This window comes from Anas platyrhynchos, chromosome 21, assembly GCF_047663525.1.
Source record: "Anas platyrhynchos isolate ZD024472 breed Pekin duck chromosome 21, IASCAAS_PekinDuck_T2T, whole genome shotgun sequence".
NCBI classification, from domain to species: domain Eukaryota; kingdom Metazoa; phylum Chordata; class Aves; order Anseriformes; family Anatidae; genus Anas; species Anas platyrhynchos.
In genome coordinates this window covers 8,827,000-8,850,420 of record NC_092607.1, presented here as the reverse complement: position 1 = coordinate 8,850,420, position 23,421 = coordinate 8,827,000, and the positions used below count along the sequence as shown (strand labels likewise).

The window sequence follows — 23,421 nt, the reverse complement described above, 5'->3', positions numbered from 1 at the left end:
TTACTTTTGTCTTTTGGATATTGATCACTAGAGATTGTTTTGCCTTAAATAGCAGATCAGAGTTCTGCTGCGTAGCAGACTGTTTAAACACGTATATGGCACTGCCTTCTCTTTTCACAGTCTTGCTAAAGAGTAATATTTCTGCTGTAAGTGAACTTAAGAGCCCTTTTCATTTTTTATACCAAAAATATAGTAGTTTACTTACCAAAAAATAATTCGGAAAGCATCACCTGTTCTTGTGACCTGACTTGCAGCTATTCTCATAGGGCTGGTGATTCTGAAGTGATTAGCTCAGATTAGAAATGGAGTTTCTCTAAGAAGTCAATACAGGGACTTAACAGCCAAGTGTGACTGCTTCCAAAGCAGTGGTATTTGATCTGTTGTCTGCAGATGTCTGGTGACATATATGCTACTTCAGAGGCATCTGCAAAAGAGCCTGGAAAAACATACAGTTGCCAGTAGGCTTAAATGTGCTGTACGGGAGTTGGCCACCTACACTGGAAAACTCTTAAAAGTCAGCACATCAGAAAGGGTTGAAGAATGTCATCTTGAGTTACCTTGGAGACAAAGGTTAAGTAACGCAGTTGTAAACAGTTACTGCATTCAGTAATATGTTTTGGGTTTGGGAGCTTGCTATTGAAGAGTTCTGCTTTTGTCTAGCAGTGACAGTGGCATAAATGCTGCTTTCAGGTAGAAGATAGTCATTTACTTCTAAACAGAGCTGTTGCTCCTTGACTTCTCATTTCAGTTGCTTTTCTTGTGCTTGCTTGGTACAGGTATGCTGAACGCATACAAATGTCTCTACTTCCTATCCAAAGGGTATATGGAAGCTGCCTGCTTGCTTCCATGTAGCTGTATTACTCTCAGCTGGATTCTCTTGAGGAGTTAAGTCCTGAAGGCAGTTAGGGCAGAGCTCTTTTTTTGGCCCTGGTGGTTCAGGCTCTGTAAAATATTAAATAAACCTCCGCATATGTTAGACTGTCAGGATGTTTAGGGAACGATTTATAAGTTTCGGGTTGATTAAAGGTTGTTCCTTAGAGTTTTAAGTGAGGATTGCCATAAGATTGTCTCTGGTAATAGCAAGCCCTGTTATCTAGCTTGTCTAGAATGGTGACAGGCAGGGGCTGCCATTTCCAGACAGCTCACCTGTTCTCTGCCACTGGGGAAGCCTATAAGCAGGTTACAGCTCTTCATATAATTTGGCTAACAATTTCTGGTGCCTGTGGCCCCTTTAACGCAGTGGACAACCTTTTTTGTCACTGATTTCAGGTTTCTTCCTCTTAGCAAGTCTCAGTATTTCGAGTTTGACACTGTTTTTCTTTGGTCACCTCACAGGGTTCTGATAAGGAATAAATGGTAGTCTGACCATCGCTGTGGGTGTTAGCATATATTCATCAAGTGTGAAATGAGTAAAACTGCATTTTTTGTCTCTACTTTTAATTACAGTCATTATGCAGAAATCCTAGTTTGAATTAATGAACTTGATACGTGTTAAAAATTGCTTATATAATAATATAAGATATAATAATCCAGTTTCTGTGAAATCCAAATCCTTAAATAAGAAAGATACTAGGACAATGTTGGCGATAGAAATATGCCAGAGTGAGAAACAGACAGAAGAATAAGGTATTACTAACTGTGATATATGACCTCCTATGAGTATTGCATTGAAACCTGGGAACTGGAAGGTGGCAAACATGTTATCACTTCTAAACAAAGGGTTTGTGGGAATTCTGAACTAGTAAGGTGGACCTGTGTACAAAGAAAACTATCAGAAACTAGTGAAGAGTGAAAGTAGTAGAAATGTGGATACATGATAGCATGAGAGAGCATAAACCTGGTGCTTTTAAACCTGGTGCGACAAAGCCTATGGAGTTATTTAAAGATGAAGTTTCTTTGTAATCTATCTGAACTTCCAAAAGGTATTTGCAAGGTATTGTGCCAAAGGCTTTTAAAGACCCTGAATAATCCTATAGAATGAGAGGGAGGCTCTTTCGTATGTTAGAGGATGGGGGGAAAAAGAGCAAAAGGCTGAATTTTTCACTGGATTTTTATAGGGAGCTCAGCTGGAAGCCATGATGTTCAGCTTATTGTGTCCTGTTTAGTACAGGCAGTGGATTAGTGGAGTGAAGTTTACTCAAAATGATTCATTCTGACTAATAGGGATGAGGACTACCTGATGTGGTGATGGGAGCTTGTGTTGAGGTGTAATGACCAATTACAAGGCAGAAGCTGATCCCTCTTAGAGTGGAGGCCCACCTCTGTTAAGACTGTAGCGATTTTATGACTGTAGTGATTAATTGCTGATTGTATTTCCCTGCATATTTATCTGCAAAAATGAATGTACTTTACTGGTGATCAAATTATTCCCAGTCAAAATGTGGAGGAAAAAAAAAAAGAATGCAAAAAATGGGCTGCACCTTGGAGGAGCTGAAACTGCTGCGCTCAAGGTAAGCATGCCAGGACTGTCTTCTGTACAGATGGCACATACTGCAGGGCAGTGTGTATCAGTTGAGTAAGCACTGATGTTCCCTGCTCCCCTGTGGTGGCAATGTGTCCTGGTTCTGTGTGTCCGGACAAGAACTGGAATATGGCCACCTGTCCCTGGAGGCGCTGATGGAAGGCGTGCTGAGTCAGTACTCAGGTGATGTGCTTGTTTTGCATGGGACAGGATCTCAGCAAAAAGCTCAGACATGGGAATATAAGGAACTGTTCCCTATGTGAATATTAACATTTGTGTCTGGATCCAGGTCACTCCAGGATTGCACAGGTGTTAATCTAACTAAAAGTGGAGTGAACTGGGTTGTACTTGCAGAGTAAATGGGTCAACTGCTCATCTACCTGCCTCAGCCCCCCCAAGTGCCAACGCTTGTAGCTGTTGAGGGCTGTTTCTCAGCAACTAAAATGCTTACAGAAACATCTTATGCCCCTGGAAATCACGGACTTCAGTTATAACATTTACCTGCACCCAGAGGTGCACTGAACAAGCAGTTCAGTGTGCATCAGCAGCCAGTTACGAGGTGGTGATAAAAGGCACCAAACTATTTCTCCAGTTCTTTAAAGCATCGGTTCTTCATGGAACGCTGGACTTTGGCACTATAGGGCAGAAGGCTTACCTTATTGCAGCAGGGTGCCTGATTTTACAGGGCAATATGTAGCTGTCCGAGGAAACAGCTGAGCTTGCTTCAGACCAGCATCATGCACATGCTGCTTGTACAACTTGGCACTAAGTATAAAATTTTGAAGAAAAATATCTACAGCTGGGCACTAGGAAAAAAAAAACACCCCTCCCTCATACCCCAAAAAGAGACATTTCTCTTGGTTGTTTTTTTTTTTTTTTTTTTTAATGATGGCTGTTGGAAGTTGCTCAAAGGTTTGGGCTGTCACAGTCCCAGAAGAGATGGCAGCGTACAGATGAGTTTGATGTGCCATGTGGCTGTGGCATTCATAGTGTGCATTCTACCACATATATAGTACACATAGCAACATACAGAGTAGCATGTAGGGGGGAGTGTCTAATTGATAGCTCTGATTTCATTTGGTCCTTTGCACTCCTTCATCCATCATGAGACATAACCACATTTTTTCACTAAAATTCAGTTTTGCATCTACTAGCTTCTCACTTATTTCATAATATGTTTGTAATACTTTTTAAACACAAAAAACAGCGTGGCTATGGAAATTAATTATGAAAGACAAAATACAGTTTGAGACCACATGTTATGCAGTCCTAGTGGGCTTCACTAAGAAGTATCTATTTGTCTGTCTGGCTTCATCATAGCAATAGTTGAATCCTAGTTAGAAATTCAGAATGCTAACAATCTTTCTGCTTCTTCATTCCTCATCGTTGTAATTACAAATATTCATAGCATGTTTGTCAAGAAAATAAAAGTCCTTGGATTTTTTTCCATAGCTGACATGGAGCTGTATTTTTCTATACTAGTTGGACATTCTGTGCATTGAACTTCTATTGCACTGAATAAAATTCAGTTATAGGCACAGGGCTTACACTAATCACCTATTCCCTATAGTGAGCGTGCAAAGCAGTTCATATGCTTACATGAATGGCACTTTTGTACTGGGCAGGACTTCATTAGATTGCATTGCAGGAGACTCTTCTGCTTCTAGTTAACATGGTAGGAGTATTGGCATCAATACGAAAATGGACTAAGTTTGTGGTTAGGACACAAAATCCTAAACCATTTACAATTGTAACAGGGATAAGCAGAAGCTACTGATGTGGGAAGAGAGTCGTGAAAAGTTACTAACTGAAAGTTCAGGTTTTTACTTAGTGTTTACCTGATTTTTATGGCTCTGTCAAATGTGGCTAGTAATGAACTCATTCTACTGTGTAGCATGCTTCCTTTGGTCCTCGCCAAATTCTTGCATGTGAAGAAGTGAGCAAAAACAAACAACAAATTTCAAAGGCATACGATGTTTGTAACATCTACAGGGATTGGTTTTAGTTTTATAAACAGGCCTAATCCTTACTGTATCTTGACTATTTCAGCAAAATATACTGACGATCTCACTCCAAAAAAAAAACATTTCCATTTTCCTGAAACCCAACATACAAATTCTACAGTCTAGTTACACATGCCACATAACAACAATTCATCTTTTCCCAGCATCTTTACAGGGGCAGAGTGCAGTCTACGTCTGTACATTTTTCATTATACTGGTAATTATTGGTTCATTGTTTCTGGCTGATGGGAGCTTAAAACAGCATCATATGACATCTAAATATTTCATTAATGGCTCCCAAAACAAAAGCGTATTCTCTTCCCCCCCCCCCCCCCCTTTTTTTAAGACTCAATTACTTTTTGTCTTTAGATTGTCCCAATCTAGGACTTGATATCACCAAGTAACATTACGGTGTCTGTTTTGGTGCTTCTTGAGCTTCTGCTCTGCACTCGTTTACCTCTCGGAGTACTTAATGGTTCCTCATGCACTGTGCTGAGTGGCAGCATCGATTAGTTATGAATGTACAAAACATCTGACCAGCAGGTATTGGAAAATTGTTTCCAGGTAATTCCCTGTTTTTTTGTAATAAACAAAGAAGATCTTTTAGAATGGCTCAGCATCAGAATGTCTTCTTACAGTACTGAATTGTTCCTGTTCATAGATTCCATGATCTTAATTCATTTATGAGACAGCTATTAAAAAAATGGTTCTGTTCAGAGGTGGTTTAGCTACACTGGAGAATGCTGGGTTTAACAGGGAGCACTGATGCAGGGAACTGAAGGAAGTTTCCCAGGTCAGTTGAAACGTCTGAAGAAAATCTGTCTTGAAGTCTCAAGTCTCTGATGTTTGCAGAGTGAGCCTGTGGAGAATGGCACGCCAAGACTGACACGACTGAGGCAGTTAGAAGGAATGAGGCTCCACATTGTAAGGTTGCCTGCATTTTTTCCAGTTTTTCTGCTTCTTTCGGTCCCAGGATGTCCAAAACTTGTAAGTCACTGAAGTAGTTTTGTTTGGTAGGCTTTTTTAATGCTTTTTTTTTTTGTCCATATCCTCATCAGATCAATGAGTTGAAATGTGCAGCTGACTGTGTCATACCCATTCCTGGACAGGTCTTTTGTAATACACAACGTTTTGCTGCACCTCTTTGTTTTTAAACTGGAAGATTGTGTACACCAAGACAAGGATACACAGAGACAAAATGCAAGGGATCACAACTGCAATAGCATTTACAGTGCTAGGCACATCGTTTATTGTCACCATAATATCCACATCATCGTGAGGAAGGCGCCTGTCTTTGCTTCTTTCAACATCCTTCTGATTACAGCCCATCCAGTCTTTGAGGATTGACCGGGGATAGCCTGGCTCCACACTCAGCCTCTGGTTATCGAACTTCCAATACTCCTTCCCTTTGTAGAAGTAGGTATAAACTAGGAGACAAAACAGAGAGTATTTCTCATCACACTATTTCCAACAGGTTAAATTGTGCACATGTGAGGGTGTACAGAGAGCCTGAAAGGCTGGAGGGTGGTAGCTGTCTAGGTCAAATCATCTAAGGCATTCCAAAGCCATGGAAGTAAGATGACATTTTTAGAGCTTGATTAAAAGAAGAAACAGAAGGGATACCATCCAGATGGACCTGGAAAGGCTTGAGATGTGGGCCTGTGCAAACCTTATGAGGCTCAACGAGGCCAAGTGCAAGGTCCTGCACCTGGGATGGGGCAATCCCAAGTACAAATACAGCCTGGGTGAAGAATGGATTGAGAGCAGCTCTGAGGAGAGGAACCTGGGGGTGTTGGTTGATGGGATGCTCAACATGTGTGCTTGCATCCCAGAAAGCCAACCATATCCTGGGCTGCATCAAAAGAAGTGGGGCCAGTAGGGCAAAGGAGGGGATTGCCCACCTCAGCTCTGCTCTTGCAAGACCCCACGTGGAGTGCTGTGTTCAGCTCTGGTTCCCACCACGTAAAGAGGATGTGGACCTGTTGGAGTGCGTCCAGAGGAGGGCAGTGAGGATCATGAGAGGGCTGGAACACCTGTCCTATGGAGACAGGCTGGAAGAGTTGGGGTTGTTCAGCCTGGGGGAGAGATGGTTCTGGGGAGACCTTACAGTGGCCTTCCAATACCTTAAGGGGGCCTACAGGAAAGCTGCAGAAGGACTCTGTCAGGGGCTGTAGTGAGGAGACGGGGTAATGGCTTTAAAATAAAAGAAAGTAGATTTATATTAGATGTAAGGAAGAAATTTAAGGATAGTGAGACCCTAGCCCAGGCTGCCCAGAGAAGCTGTGGATACCCCACCCCTGGCAGTGCCCAAGGCCAGGCTGGATGGGGCTTTGTGCAGCTTGGGCTGGTGGGAGGGGTCCCTGCCCATGGCAGGGGGTTGGAACTAAATGATCCTTAAGGACCACTTTCAACCCAAACAATCCTGATTTTTTCTACAATTCTATGATTTGAGAAGCCCTAACTTCTTGTTTGGCTTGGGACAATGCTGCTCACAGAACACCATTCCCCTTGGCCAAGACAAGCTGATGACAGGATTTAAGCTGTGAATAACAAAAATACTGAGCTCACTTCTCTCCACCTAAATTTTAACGTAAGTGTTCTGCAGTGGTTTGTTTTTTACTAAAGCATCTGTAATATTTACTCATCATTACCAAGCTGTTAACAGTCTGAAGAATGACAGTGTTTGCCTTGGTGTGATAGTATTTGGATGGATACACAAGTGTTTCTCTTTACCCCACCTGAGAGAGCAAATACTGAATAAAACAAGTCCTTTTGATGACAGAATCTGAAAGATTTGGACTTAGTTAAGAAACAGTCTTGTCCTGCTGCTAGTAACAGGCAGATGGTTTATGCTACATATTGTCTGAAGTATCCTTCATCTCTACAGAGGACTCCAAGGTTCCTTTTTTAATCACTCTTAAGTGATTTTTTTTGGGGGGGAGGGGAAAAAAAGGGAAAGGAACACCAGTGAAAGTGATGGCTCTCCTTTATCTAGTCTCCTGCTTAGCTGGCTGTCACTGCAGTATTCCAGATGTATTGGAAAGCCCAACCCTAGAGACCTTGTCCCACACCACAAGTGGGACAAGGGCTCAATGGACAAACCCCTTCTGTTAGTTCTTTCCTAGTTGGTGGAAAAGGAAGAAATCTTCAAGTCAGAGAAAGAAATGCGCTGGAAGGAGCCTCTAGAGGTCCAAACCCATGCTCAGGGCATGTCTAACTTCAAAGTACATCCAGAAGGTTGGAACCCGTAATAGGGAGAGAGCAACTAAGCTAGCTATAGCTAAGAGAACAGGAGAAAAAAACAATAAGGTATGGCATCCCCACAGTCACAGCCTGGGAATGCTTGGTTAGGGACTGTTGTGGAAGCAAAACCAGAAAAAGTCCTTTTCCCATCCCAAATGGCTAGTATTAGAGTAATGTGTTTTAGTGGCTTGGAGGTACCTGGGCTGGGATGAGGGTCAGGAAGAACTGCAGACTGCCTGTGCTTGCAGGTGTCACTGTGGCCTTGGGAAGCCTGAGATGTGAGTCCTACCTCAGTGGAAAAATTTGGAACACCCCAAACCCAACAACACAACTCCTGAGCTCAGCAAGATACTATTGGTCTAATTTGTATAATGATTACAGATACATACAGCCTTCTTTGCTGATAAAAGCTCCCTGTGGCGCCTGAGGGATTCCTCTCCACACAGTGATGGGCTTTGGGTATCCTGGGTCCGTTGCTCTCTTGTCCTCGTTGTATCTCCAATACCTGTCTCCTTTGAAGAAGTAGGTTTTGCCTACAGGCTCCCAGCGCAAAGCCGTGTCAATGCCTTCCCGGGGCAGACAGTTACCCAGCTCCACCAAACTGTGTGGGTATCCTGGCTCTGCTGTCACTTCTTTAAAAACCCAGTATTTATCTCCTGGAGATGAACAGGGATACAAGCAACATATGAGTATGCCTAATTAGTAGTTAAAGTGATACAAATGCAAAACACCTACACTGAACCACAGCATGGTGGTGACTTCTGGGCTTAAATGTATTATGTGAAAAGTTCCTCCTTGGCATTTTAAACCTGAAACCTCTTGATTTCATTTGACACTCTAGCTCTTGTTTTGGAAACATTAAACAATGCTTTCCCATTCACATCCTCTAGGCCAGTCTTGATTTAAAAAGCTTCTCTCACATCCTGTCTTTGTCAGCTCTCATTCAGGCTGAGGAGTTCTAGGATATTTAATTGTTCCTTGTAGAAGGCCAGTCCATACTTTTTGCTAATTTCCATTGCCTTTCTTAGAGCCTTCTCTAGTTTTAATACATTTTACTGAGCTGAGGGACTGAAGCCGCATGCAGTATATTAGAAGACCACATGTACTTTGCATCTGTACGGGGGCATGGTGATGATTTCCAGCTACTCTTCCTTACTTACAATTTGATCACGTTCAGAAACTGTCACAGCGCAAGGAGATGATATGGGCCTCACATAAAGATGGCCATATGGACTCTTCAGAGAAAGCACCCATAACACATTTTTCCAGCATCTTGAACAGATGTGAGCAGATCATGACACAGATGCTCACATTGCACTGACAGGAAACAATATGTAGGAAACAGTAGTGTGCCCCTCTTAGACTAGAACAAGGACCGGGATTATAAATGAAGTGCCATGTACCTTCCATAAAAGCCACCAACATGCTTTAAGTCAACTAGCCATATCGATGCCTCACTGATCTCATTATGAACAACCTCTTGTTACAGATGTTTAATGGAAGCCTTTGATTAATGGGCAGTGGCCACAATTAAAGGTCTTCTTCAAGGATACTGACTACATTCTTCCTAATATTTCCCCAGACTCTTCTGATCAAGGTGTCAAAACCTTCATAGTTGTCTAGAAGTGTGGTTTGGGGTTGCCCTGTATCTAGAGAAGCTCCAACACGATGCCACAACATGTTCAAGGAGACAGGCAGGAGCCTCACTCCCTGAGAAACAGGAACTGTTTCTCATTACCTGGAATTACATGGAAGCCAATATCTACTGAGCTATATTAGCTTTATACAGAGATTGTACTGGCAAGGCCAACCCACACTAAGGAATATGTTAAGGCTTGGCTATCACATTGGAAGGTGAAAATCAAAGGAGAACTTTTATGTATGGCTCAGTTGGACTAACAACAATTAGTCCTCAGAAGGACAATTAGTCCTCAGAAGGACTAACAACCATTAGTAAAAATGTAGCAAAAATATGTAAGAAAAAGACAAGTCTGTGCTAACAGCCTCCCTGTTCCATTTATTCTTGTACAGCCCACATTGCTTACTGGACTAAAATGTTTTAGGGCTGTTGTCACAGCAACTACCTTTGCTAGTGCCTCTAGGGCAGAGAAAATGAGCCCTGTGTGACTCAGCTGCATGGCAAATAGTCACCCAAGCACTTCTACACGGGCATAGAGATTTTTTCAAGACTGCAGGAGGTCCTGTAGCTGAACTTTCAACCCAAGTTGCAACTGACTGACTCACTGAACTCCCTTTGTAGCAGACTTTGACCTAGGAGAGCAGATCTGTCCCTGAACATGATGGTATATAGGCCAGCAGTAAAGCTTCAGGAGGCTGCGCAGCACCAGTGACCTGCACTGTTCTGCAGCAGTTTGCACTTGGCAAATGAGCAAGGAGAGAAGTGCCCCCTTGGAAAAGGACAGGGATTCAGTGAACCCATTTTCATCATCTTAATGCTTTAATTGTGTGATGCAAGGCAGGTGTAGCAGGCTCATACTGAAATATACTGTACCTTTGAAGAAAACAAATTTTCCATCAGACCTCTCGTAGGCTGCATCAATCTTTGCGGGAAGACCTTTCCAGAACTGCTCAATTTGCATGGGATATCCTTCCTGCACCCGGTTGTTGCGCAGACGCCAGAACCAGCGATCCTGAAAAAATCAGAAAGCTCTTCAGACTGAGTACTTTCATCTTGCAGTCTGGCATCAAGCACTACTAATCCATGCCTAAGCCTGTAGCCATTAAAGATAGAAGTCCTGGTCTGGATGAGAGCTGCCCAACACCAATCCCAGTGAGGGAAGCACTTCATGGGGAAGATGGCAGCCAAAAGGGTAACAAGATGATTATTGGTACTGTGAAAAAGGGTGGACAGAAGGAGAAGAAAAAGAAGCAGGGGGAAGCAAGTTTACAGTTATATGACCTCCCAGGAGAGCTGGTGCTCGACTGTCTGACCTTAGGACAGCCATACAGCGTATACCACTATGTATACCACCACATATGGTGACTGTGTGAAACACACAACATCCATAGGCCCAAAGGAGTTATTAAATATCCCTTTAGATATCAGATCATTAGTTAAAGCCATAGTGGATGCTCAGGGAAGAGTAAGAGGAGGACAGAGTCTCTGATACTTCTCCAAATACCTTCAACAATTTTCAATTCAGACATTTTCTGTGGCTGATGTGTTCTGTGTGTTTAATAACCTTCCATATTTCCCACTCCACATTCATACCCAGTGGGCAGAGTGAAAGTCTTGGGTATTTTGGGAGTAGGACCATGGTTTTTCAGATGCAAGGTGATCTAACATACATGTAGGTCTTTGAGCAAAGCCTCTTCTTTCCTGGCTGCAGTTTATGAGCAAGGTTGATTCAAACTCTTCAAGAGCTGCAAGTATGCTGAGTATTCCCTGAAGACCAGGTTTTGGTATATGCTATCTCTGGAGACCATGAGGCTTAATCCCTTTCTGTTACTGGCATTGCTTTCTGTCTTTAAGGGTGACTTCTCTCTCAGCTTAACAGTCTCTGAATTTTCTGCCAATCTGTCCAGTTCATAGAATAATGGAATCATAGAATATCCCAAGTTGGAAAGAACCCATAAGGATCATCGAGTCCAATACCTGGCACCACACAGGTCTACCCAAAAATTCAGACCATGTGACTGACTAAGTGCACAGTCCAAATGCTTCTTAAACTCCAACAGGCTTGGTGCAGTGACTGCGTCCCTGGGGAGCCTGTTCAGTGTGTGACAATCCTCTCGGTGAAGAACCTCTTCCTGATGTCTAGCGTAAACCTCCCCTGCGTTAGCTTAATTCCCACGGGTCCTATCACTAGTCACTAAAGAGACTAGATCGGTGCCTTCCCCTCCAATTGCTCTCGTGAGGAAGCTGTAGACTGCTATGAGTTCTCTCCTCACCCTCGTCTTTTCCAGGCTGAACAGGCCCAGTGCCCTCAGCCGCTCCTCACACATCTTCCCCCTAGGCACTTCACCATCTTTGTAGCCCTCCTTTAACAAATCAAATTTGTTAAACAGGACCTACCCCTCGTGAACCAATGTTGGCTGGGACCAATGAATGCATTGTCCCCCAGGTGCACTTCAATAACTTCAAAGACCATCTTCTCCATAATTTTACCAGGCACTGACGTGAGACTGATGAGTTCACTTTTTGGTGCACAGACACCAAAATTCTGTTCAGTCTGTAAATCCCATTAGGCACTGTTTCAAAATATTACAAAGCCAGTCTGCTTACAGTTCCCTCTAATATTACTCATTTATCAGCCTCAGAGGAACAGAGCTACCTTTAGAAACACTTCAAATGTAACAGTAACTACCTTATACTTTTATTCGTCTTTTCCAGTAATGAAACTAAAGAAAACCATCCATGAGATAAGCAAGAATTTTTAGTACCTTGAAAACAAACATTTCTCCTCTAAAGAGAGCCACAGTGTTAAAGTTGCCATCACAGATGTTCGGTTTCATGCCAGGAGGAGATGGCCTGTCACCTAGAGGAGGGCTAGGAGGTCGTGGCTGTCTCTCGTGTTTTCTTTCCGAAGTGGAGTGAATTCTGCGAACAGGAAGAGTCGGTAAAGGCCTGGTTGGCTCCAAGGGCTCAACAGGAGGACCTAGAATTGAAAAGAAAAATGTTTAGTGAAGTGGGCAATTTTGGATTTTCTGTACTTTCCTCAGGTTTTAAAAGGCAACAGGCTGGATGAAGTGTGTTGTGAAGAATGTATATATTCTTTATGAACTATGTACACATAAGAGATCATTCCCTAGAAATGGGAAGCAGAACAAGATGTATACACACATGAAAGAGGTCCCAGAACAAACAAGGGATACGAACTGAAGAAGAGACAGTATGTTTGTGTAGGTCTTTCCAAGGAGGCTGTAGATAAAAGGAGGATGCACACCAATCACATTCCCAAATGAAATTAAAGGTAATAGCCACTGAACAGAAATGTTTATTAGTCCATAACAACAACAACAACCAGAACAAAGTTATATTGAAGATACTGCTGCAAACTAAGGGAAACTGCAGAGGAATTTAGAAATTAGAAGGCAATTATTTTATTGCAGATTAGTCACTAATCTTCCTCTTCAGAACACCATAGGAACTCCAACGAACAACTGTGATAAGGGCCTTTGCTCTCATTCCATCATTCAGATGATGCCCTCCCCCCTACAAGCACAGCTCTTCCCTTCGATCCTTACCCAGATTATTCTGGGGATCTTACAGGGCTGCAAGAATGTAAAGAACTATAATAAATATAAGCAGCTGAGACTTGGAGCAAAGGTCTGCTTTTGAAATGACTGTCCCACAGGAAAATTTCATTAACAGTGATAAAATCTGGTCCATACCTAATTAAGAAAATCATGGTAAGATTTCTTGTTGTTTCTCAGAGACAGCCCTAAGTTAGCATTAAAATAAACAAAAGGCTACAAGAAGCAAGAGATTTGGCAAGTTTTACATTTGATGTAATTAAATAGGATTTGATTTGATTGTTTATAGATTATGGTTGCCATCTCTTTCTGAAAAGTGATTTTTAAGCAGCCATGTAAAGAGATTGCAGGAAAAAAACCATCACCAGGCAGAACAGGGGCTGACTGCTATCAGTCACTGTCTTAGGGGTTCAAGCACTGATGTGCTTCACATCAGCTGTATTACTGGGTGAAGCTTGTCCTCACAGGCCACTGCAAGAAGAGCTATCCTGTTGTGTATGATTGTCTTGCTCAAACCCAGAGAAGGAATCTACTAGTAAGGATATAGATACTCATGGAGGCTACGCACCTGTGGGATCAGAACAGTTTTGCAGATGAAACATTCTGAACTATGATGCCTAAAATGATAGTTGGGTGTCCAAGCTCACATATCAACTTAGATCTTAAATGTTACATTTTCGAAAGGTTCCTATGATTGAGTGCTTAACATGGCCTAGAAGGGTGACAGGGTCAGTGAAAATCATCACAGATAGTGACAAAGTTATCAGAGAAAGTCATCACATTTAATTGTTATTGAGGTTCTAACAAGAATTATGTCCATAGGTTTCATGGATGTTATGTTCAGAAAGTGCCACTCAGATAGTATAGTCCAATTTCCTGTATAATTAGGACAGAAACCTCCAGCTGCTAATCCTATGACAAATCTAGTGTTTTTGGTGCAGATACAGGATATTTTTCAGGAAGAGACATCTCATTAGGGCTTCAAGTCTTCAAACTTCACAAACTTCAAGGCATTACATAATATATGTAATGCACAAATTGTTCCAGTCATTAAGCCCTGTCATTTCTGAAATCTGTCTGACTTACCGTCTGAATTTGTGCAGGTTCATACTCTTTTATATTCTTTTTTTTTTTTTTTTTTTTTCCCTTTTCTATCTCTAGTCTCTCAACCTTTAAGTGTTTATAGATCTTGATAAGGATGAACTTTAAAGTTCCCTTAATGAACTAAATGGACCGATTCCATCTGTTCCTACAATGTCTTTTGGTTTTGAGATCTTGAAACTTGTCTTACAGCTGTTTTGTAAAGTGTTGCAAATGGATAACGGTATTCCTGTATGATGACTTGTCCTTACCATGTGGTATTTTGTGCCATCTTTAATTTTTAATAACAATTGTTTTTATTTACTTTTGCTCCAGAACTGTGATAAAAGACATTGAATATGGTTCATGGAAACTCTTTAGATGAGGATTCACAGTGTAAAATTATTCTTGGAAAGCTGTCAGATAATTTGCCTACATTAAATGAATAAAAATACTACTCTGTTACCTTATATTTCTCATTCTCCTCCAATCTTAGCTGGTTAGTGCCCCGTATCTTAGCAGGCCATAAATTTCTCTTAAATCAAGTTCCCAAACTGTGATACTGTTATTACTGATGATCTGTGATTTTTTTCCTCTACTGGTATGCAGTAAAGATTTCCAGGTACTGCCAACAGGATTAGCATCCCCCTCTTGTTGGATGTGTCAGTATGGGTGCATCTGCACTAGTGTTTCCAGTGAGCTCAGGTGTGTGCTTTTGAAGAGAATTTCTCAATTATTTGCAATATCTGTGCCTTGGTTCACATCAAAACACATTAAATAAACTATTTTTGGATGAAACTAAGTTTGAAAAATGCATTTCAGGAGCACATCTAGGATACTGCAGCTGCAAATGGGCATCACAGGGAAAGACTAGAGATAATCCGCAGTAACCCCATTCCCCCAGATGCTTACAGAGTAAGTGTCAAGTCCTCAGCACTCTATAACACCATCCCTAAATAACTGCTGCATCTACAGATGTGCTAGTATTATTCTTGCTAACAGCCATAGATGTTTTTTGCTAATATAGCCATAGGTAACGGATTGTCATGTGAAGTATGTGCAAAAGCAACTCCTGCATCAAAGATGCATTTCTATTTCCATTTATGGATCAGAAAAGCTTCTTTGGTTGCCAGTTTAATTGATATGGTGGAGCATCTTCATAAGACACCTATTTGGTAGTTTGTGAAGGACCACCAACTGTTTCAGCACGAAGTCTATACCTGGAAAGATCCCTGTATTTTAAGAAGCAGTTAGAAGTAAACCCACATGACTGTAGGGAGGGCTCCAAGTAGTACTGTTGCCTTTAAACAGGGTGAGATGGGCAGCAGTCTGCAATGCAGAGAGGAACACCTGCTGCCAGAGAGAATTGTCTGGGAGGGACCCAAGAAGTCACTGTGTTATGTATGTGTGTGCTGTATTCAAACTGTTTGATGGAAAGACCCCTAGCAAGAAAGGGAGCGAATGCCAAGTCGGGGCTGTTCTGCTTCTCAGACACAGCAAATGGACAGAAATGCTGAAACCAACAGCCATTCTGGATTTCCAGAAATAATAACCCAAAAAATCCACACTTTGAGAGAAGAGAGCAAGAATACAGTCTTAAAGAGATGACTGTAATAAGATAAGGAGATGAAAATATTTTAAAACTCTCATTCAAAGCAAAAAAGGCTGAGACAGGAATAGTATCTAAAGACACTAATGTTAAATGTGTCTGACAGGTCAAAAAGACATAAGCTGATTATATTGTGCAGAATACAGACTACAGTTTTGTAATCATATGCTATAATTTAATGTTTCATCAATCATTGGAGGTATTCAAGACTCAATGAATTAGAGTTGTTTTTTTTGTTGTTGTTTGTTTGTTTTTTTGTTTCTGGCATGTAAATCCTTTTTACAGAAATAATTAAAAAAAAAAAAAAAACAAACACAAAACAAAACAGTCTGTTTTTAGATGAGTATCCCTAAATTGTTAGAACAGCTGAATTGTCATGGAAAGAATCAAAACCATAACAAAACAGAGCATTAATGAAATGGGTTAAAACTATAGGAGTACAGGCAACTCTGCAAAATCAGGCAATTTGGGAATGGGATATTCTGGTTCATCATATGGACTAGCGATAGGTACTGGGACGGGCAGAAAGGCAGCAATGAGAGGGGACAAGGGGATGTGCTGTGAGCAGAGAAGCTGTGGACTCCAGCTTCAGCAGTCGCAAAGATTTGCAGGGTATACCTGCTGCTGGACACCCGGTAGCTGTATTTGTGACTGCAGCTGGTAAAAACAATCCCTTTCTTGTTTCACAGATTTACAGCACCAGGAAAGACTAACAAACCATCTTGTGTTGTCTGCTGTGTAGCATGTATCCATACTTGATTCCTGCTCAAACCATGCTAGTTTTAAGCATATTTAATATTAAAAAGAGGGAAAGCCGGAAATGAAAAGCTCACTGCAATCTTTAGTAAGACTGTTCCAGCCAAAAGGTACCCCAGGAATTAAAAGTACTGCCTTTCATTTACAGCTGGGGTTTGGAGAACTTGAATTGGTTCATCTTTCCCAAGGAACATGAGAGGCCATTCTTGTAGGTTGGTTTTCGGAGCAGGTGCTTGGGCTTGATCCATAATCAAATACACAGATGTCAGCACCGACTGTTGCCACACCTAACTTCAAGGTGCCAGGCCCAGGGGGGGCATCCCTGGGCTTTGGTTCTCTTCTCCCTAAACAAGGGATAAGACAAGTGAGATGCCCCACTTAGATGCTTTAATGGCATGTCTCTGGAGCACAGAATGTTGCTGGGCAAAAGGATGGCTTGAGGGCCTTCCCATGGGGATGAAGGTTTACATGGGGTGCTTTTTCTGTTACACCAAAGGCTCAGATTCAAAAGCGAGGATCATTCGTACACCAGGCTACAGCCTACCCTACCCATGCTGCATGACAGCAGTCACATTCATCTCTCTTAAGGCTTATGTGCCCAAAGTCACAGTCTTCTGTAGTGAAGAAGAAAGTTAAAATAGCACCTGCAACTCTTAAAGGCTTTCATTAATCCTGAGATGCCACTGAAATTTGGTCTACAGTTAGGGGGATGGAAAGCAGTAGCACAGCCTGCCCATTGCTGAAGAAAGATGCTCTCTTGTAAGATATGAGCCACTTTTGGAGCCCAACCTGGCACAAAAGCAGAATGAATAGACCCTATATAGTTTGCCAATCATTGCTATTACATTAGTGTCATGACTGTAACCTGCTTTCAAAATAGATGGCTAAGGGCAGAATATAACAGCTTTATGAGTAGCAGAGATGACCGTGAACAAAGAGTTACTTAACAGATGCTGGCACCTTGGTATTTATTATGGAAACTGATTACACCCACCCTTGATATGACTAACCAGGCAGTATTGCACACAAATCACAGCCTCTATCACTGCATTTCCAAACAACTTCAGAGAATCAGTCAGAGCAAATCTCATTGAGAGAAAATTAAGTGAGAGGCTGTTGCTTGGGTCTGCTATTGAGCCTGAACCTGGTCATTGGTCTGCACCTAGTTACTGTGTGTGATTCCAGCACCGGGGCCGAACCCTCCCCTGGGGCTGACCCTACAGCCATTCCCACACAAGAAGCAGGCAAGAAACCCCCTGGAGCCAGGAACTCTGCTCTGCAGGGAGGCACCTTGCTGGGATTTTACAGACACTGTGTGGAGAAGAAGACTTTCTTCCTCTCTATCACAATCAAGGCAAAAAAAATGTCAGAAAGCTTTTGGGTCACAGCAGATCACCTTCGGAGTGTGACTTCCGCCACTGGCACTTAGCCTCCTCCCTTCATGCTTCCTCTGTCGCAGACCATCTGAATACCAAGGTGACCTGTGAAGATAACACAGAGAGAGGAGGCATTTAGGAGCCACTGTGTCGATAGTTGAGGACAAAATATAATTGTACTGTCCTCCTGGCTATTGACAGAGTGTTCCCTCAACTGCACAACACCCGCCTGGAGGCATCCTGCACGGCTTGGCATCCATCAGGGCCAGCTCTGCACGAGCCAAGCGGCTCTCCAAGCCTGCCAGTGCAGAGGACATCCTTTGTTGCAGGTCAGGGGAGAGAACAATCCACCTGCAAACAAAGGTATTTCTTTATTCTCTTAATATTCACTCCGGGAATAAGACTACCAACAGGACTACAGCCAGGAAGTTAGGCTTTTGAATAAAATACAGGGAACTTAGGGTTGTAAAACAGTGAGGTACATGTTTTTGCAGGACTTAGCCATCTATGCAGGTACAAAGGAAAGGCTTTTCAGATGAAAATCAAAATGTATGATCCAAAGGAGCATGGGAGAGTGAGAGAAACACACTGGGATGCTCTGCAGACCCCACAGAGAGAGGTCCCTGCTCATATTAAACGAGCTAGTTGCCAATGAGCTACCTCAGGGAGGAGAGATGGTCCACCCACAACAGCTCAACACTCAGGAACGACTCCAGGAGTCCATGGCTGAAATCCTTGCTCTAAACAAAAAGAAATGCTTTCCTGGGCTCTGTAACAAGGTGATTCACCTTGCATTTGAGTTCTCTGCTTTGGGGTCAATAAAAGTGGGTCCAAAATTCCTGGGCTGACCTTAGGCAGAAGAAGGATGAGAGTTTAGGGCTCTGCAAGATGCTCCAGATGTGGTACCTGCAGCCCAGTTTCCCTCTGGAAAAAAAACAAACATTAAGAAGCCTGACATTCACTCCACTTCAAAACAAAGCACTTTTTTGTACTCCGAAAAATCTGTAGGATGAAAGAAGTTTTTCCTGCCCAGCCATACCATAAAGCAGTGCTCCTCCTTTAGCTCAGAAAGTGCCTAAGAAGGGTGGGCTCCCCGCTTTGCCAGGGGACAGCTAGTCAGTGTGGGCCAGCTCCCTCCTCTCAAGCCCAAAGCGTACAGCTCCAGGGCCAGCATGGTTGCGGGTGAGTCCCTGCATCGTGGCTGAGACCTTCATGGGTCATGTGGGCCTCAGGGATACCACAGGGGACCAGGTGGTTACTCCCTGCCTGCATTTTGGAAGAATGGGAATGGAGACCTGGTGTATAGCAGGTGAGACTCAGTGGATGCACCAGAGGTGGAATCCGATGTTTTGTTCTGGGTCCTACAGAGTCGCTAGAAAGAAGGAAAGGTGAACATGAAGGGAAGCAACAGAGAGAGAGAATCTGGTATTTCTGTAGCATGCCAGAGATGTGTAATCATGGCAGATCTTTTCAGTTCTCTTATTGACAAATGTTGTCCTTCTCCTGCCCTCTGTGGAGCATGGATCTAAAAGTCCCAGATCTGGGAGCATCCTGTAGCATTTTGTAGTGTTTCGGGGATGCTAGAAGAACACAAGTGAGGCTGTAGAAAGGCTGTTGGTAGTATAGGAAACACCTAAGTCTTCAAAGAGATGCTCATTTCAATTGCTTTTCTAGCTGCTGCTGCGTAAGTACACAGGATGGAGGGTCACTGGGAATGAGGATACAGTTTGTCTCTATTCTCTGCACTCAGCAGAGTGCAAGAGTGCAAGGACACAGGATTAATTATACCATCCAAAAAAAAAAAAAAGGAGAAAATAAAAGCAGCACTATTATTTGTACCATTACCAGTCAGTCTTCCAATACAGATAACACAGGGAGAGATAATACTACTGTCTGATCAGCTGCATGCCTTAGTTCTTTTATGACACAGTGAAAAAAACCTGTTCATCTTCTTTGCTTTGAAAGAAAATAGTATTGTCAGTTTGCCAATGAAGTGGAGAGATGGTAACAGGTTTTGAAAGGAATACTAAGAGGAACATTTTTGGAAACCTCTGTACTACTGTCTTGAGGACTGATACCTTAGTACAAACAGAACAGTGATCTCAGTGGACGCATCTGTGTGGCCCTTGATGTTTCTGAAGCCCACACTGCTGGGACTCCAGGGCTCGCAGTGCCTTTGGATTTTGGGAACTGTGTGACCTTGGGCTCACCTGTAAGATAGCGTGCAGTCTGCTTCCAACTCACCTGGACCTTACCACCTTTGTCCCTGCCACTGCTCATCCACCTGCTCACCAAGCACAGAAACTCACCTTCTTCGCCCCTGCAAAGCAGAAGCTCTAGATGGAATGAGCAGTCACAGGGAGACTCACTCTGTCCTCAAGAGCTGGGATCTCTCACAGTAGGTACTTCATTTCTGCATGTGAAAATTACCCTTCCAAATTCTGTCTTCTGGTACTTGTCCTTCAGGAGATGAACATCCATCACAATGCTGTAGAGGACTGTCATTACTGATCTTTGGCATGGGGAGATACACTATAAGCATGCAAATTCATCACGCACAACATGCTTCTCTATCTCACAATCACTAAAATCACCTTCTATACACAGGGGTCTTCAGTGTTACTCCATACTTTTACCACCTTCAGAGGCCATTATCAGAAAATGGTCCTAATACGAATGTTTCTAGATCCTGCATGACAGCAAAGCTTGCTCTGATGGTCCCGCTCACAATGCAGTGTTGTCACATGGAACTTAGAGCCTTTTGCAACAGGTCTTTCTGCTGTTTCATCACAAGCCACCTGTCACATAAATGTAGGTTATACAGATCTAGGATTGCTCTATGGGAAGCCATTGGGAAAAAGGTGAGTTAAGTTGTGAAACCTATGCCTGCTGCACAGGAATAAAAGGACCAGAAGAAGGTGCTACTTGCTCAGGACCTGCTGATCAGCTATACCTGGATGTCAGAGGTGGCACTGTCCAGTGGTGATTAATCTGTTCCTTGGACAGCCATTGGCAGGGTTTTCACTACCACCCTAGACTTCAGCCCTCATGGGATGCAGCACATGCACTGACTAGGAAATCTTCTCTTGGGCTGTGGAAAAAATGTGTAAGGCTAATGTCCTCAGCAGGGCTTGGGAGCATTGAGATCCTTGAGGTTGTCTCCAGGCTTAATGCTTTGGTCTGTCTTTGAGTGGACAGCAGACCTTTCCTTTGTGACCTTAGGCTTCAAAAAGCCCTTGAAGGTAATGGCCTGGTTTACCAGCTCAAGTATCCATATAGATATGAGTTTTTTCTGCACCTCATGTTGACCTCTCTGTACCCCAGGCATGGTGTTAGGAGGGTCACTCCTAATATAAGAGGCTGCTCCACAGCCCATTGCAAAACAGTGCTTAAAGCAGGACATGAAGAACAGAAGAAACAACATTGAAAGATGATCGATTCGGGTTATGTGACAATGCTATGGCTGAGTATGCCTCATCTCTCCATCTGCATGGTATCTACATGCAGCCCTGACTTCAACACTAGAACAAGTAAAAGAGGCAGTCAATTTAACTGAATATCCAAAGGACCTACATACTAGTATTACTTCCAGTTTAATTCCTTCCTGGCCATGCTGCTGATAACACAGGCACAAAAGTACAGTGGGAGATATCCTTCTGAAAAAGACATACAAAGGACAGTCATGGTATTTCCTTCTTTATGTCAAGGCGCAAACTTCAAAAAGCACCTGTTAGAAGATGGAAATCCTGCTGACTTGTTTTACAGCCCACTCTGTTACGCATGGTGAGCTGCTGCCCCTTTCATCATTAGCTCATAAATGGAAATAACATTTTAAACATCAACCTTATACCAACCAGAGAAAAGCACAAATCAGATTTCCTATCACCTGCTGTTTCTCTAGGTGAGTTTTGAAATAAAACCATCAGAAAATAACTTAATCATGCAACAAATCATTATATGAGAGACTCAGACATATACTTTTCTAATGGATAGAAAATAGAGATACAACATAAAAACACATTTGAAGTGCATCACTGTCAAAAGAAGACAAAGTGAACTTAAATTTCAGTACAGCCTTGTTCTTTTTTTTTTCTAGCAAATTCAGTAGAATGACAAATTGGAGATTTTAGTTGAATTTCTTTTTTTAAAAAAAAGGATGCTACATGCAAGGCATTAGCTCTATGTCTTATTGACTTTTGACTTATGACTTTTGCACAGCATGCTCCTACATAATATCTATTGAGCACATGCTGCTGCTCTGTAGATAATGTCAAAGCATCACATTGTCAAATGTCAAAGCAGGACATTTTGGTTTTTGGATAGGTGCTTGGTAGACAAGCTTTTGACATCCCCAAGGCAAGATGAGGCAGATTGGCATTGTGGAAATAAAGCACATTAGTTGAATGTTCCTGCTAAAGCTACAAAGAAAGATATTTCAGCAGGCCCCTCTCAGTTCTAAGGCGTTCCGATGAAAGGATTTGTTCTCATATCTTCTGTTCCAGGGAGAAACATAAACCTGCATCTTCTTTTCTTTGTGACCCATAAGAGTAAGACCTAGACATAAACTAATCTGTAGTTTCCAGTCCAGAACTCTGTGCTAAGGGATGAAATCTCTTGCTGAAGAAGCAAAGATCTTAATGCAGAAGCTGCTCCTTCTTCTCCCTACAGGGACAGGTATCTCTACAACTAGCAACACCAACCCCAATGCACTTCAGTTCACAGACCTCAGAGATAAGCCTTTCATGATTTCATGATAGTCAACAAACTCATTCCTGATTACCACTTGAACTAGATAGTAATTCATTCATACTGCTTTTTTCAACATGAGTTTGAATTTTAAACATATTATATTGCATAAGGAGAATCTTAAACATAGTTGTTGGCTAAAGTTTAATGTCACTAGGTAAGTGAAAACTCATTTGAAGTCTAGTGGTGGTGTTAAGCCATGGGGAGTAGAGTGCTGAGCTTTTTGCTCCATTACAGCCATGCACAAGAGGTCACGCAGTGCTCTCACGAACTGTCAGCCCCCAAAGGACACTAATAGGCCTTAATGGCCTTGACCAGCCTCACCCATGATCTCCAGGCCCACCCCAACCATAGGCTCAGGACCCCCATTGCAGCCCAGCCCTGGGCACTGGGGCCCTGCCTGAGCTATACTGATATTGGCTTGAACCACAAATGTGGAAGAAATATGGCTGTCAATTCCTCATCTGTTTCCTTTCCAAAAAGGTATCTGAAAATAGAGAAACCAGTCATATTTTCTTGATTGCACTTTCATTGTCAGATATAAAGTTTTTTTTCACCCTTTCTAATTCACAGGAAGTAAATCAGTATTTCAAAATAGAAACAGCGTAGTGACATTATGGCAGCTTTCAGAAATGAAAGCTTAGGAATAATATTTAATGAAGCTTTAATGCCTACTACCCCAGCACTTTATTTCAAAACCATGCAGAGTCTCTGTCATCCAGAGTATCTGTGTACATAGTGTGTGTAAGTATGCATAATTAAATTATACCACTTGTCAATTGCCATACAACTTCATCCTGTTAATGAACACTGAAGAGAAATCTTCAGTTGCACTAATGGAAAAAGGCAGCTCCCCCTGAGTGTACTTCAAGCCATCTTATTTTAAATGTTGGATTTTACTTGAATATCTATCTGCCTTACAGAGGGGAT

At 42.3% G+C, this 23,421-nt stretch overlaps 1 protein-coding gene across 1 annotated transcript in view; it reads right to left on the bottom strand.

Moving 5' to 3' along the window:
- Positions 1–3,322: 3,322 nt before the first annotated feature.
- The window catches only part of MMP24 (matrix metallopeptidase 24), a 43,849-nt gene continuing 23,750 nt past the window's right edge, over positions 3,323–23,421 (bottom strand). Inside the window, exons 6-9 of the mRNA XM_027442862.3 lie at positions 12,112–12,326; positions 10,220–10,358; positions 8,097–8,363; positions 3,323–5,891 (exon numbers count right to left, since the gene is read on the bottom strand). Coding sequence (XP_027298663.1) covers positions 5,554–5,891; positions 8,097–8,363; positions 10,220–10,358; positions 12,112–12,326 — 959 coding nt within the window. The 3' untranslated portion in view covers positions 3,323–5,553. The remainder of the gene's footprint in view (positions 5,892–8,096; positions 8,364–10,219; positions 10,359–12,111; positions 12,327–23,421) is intronic.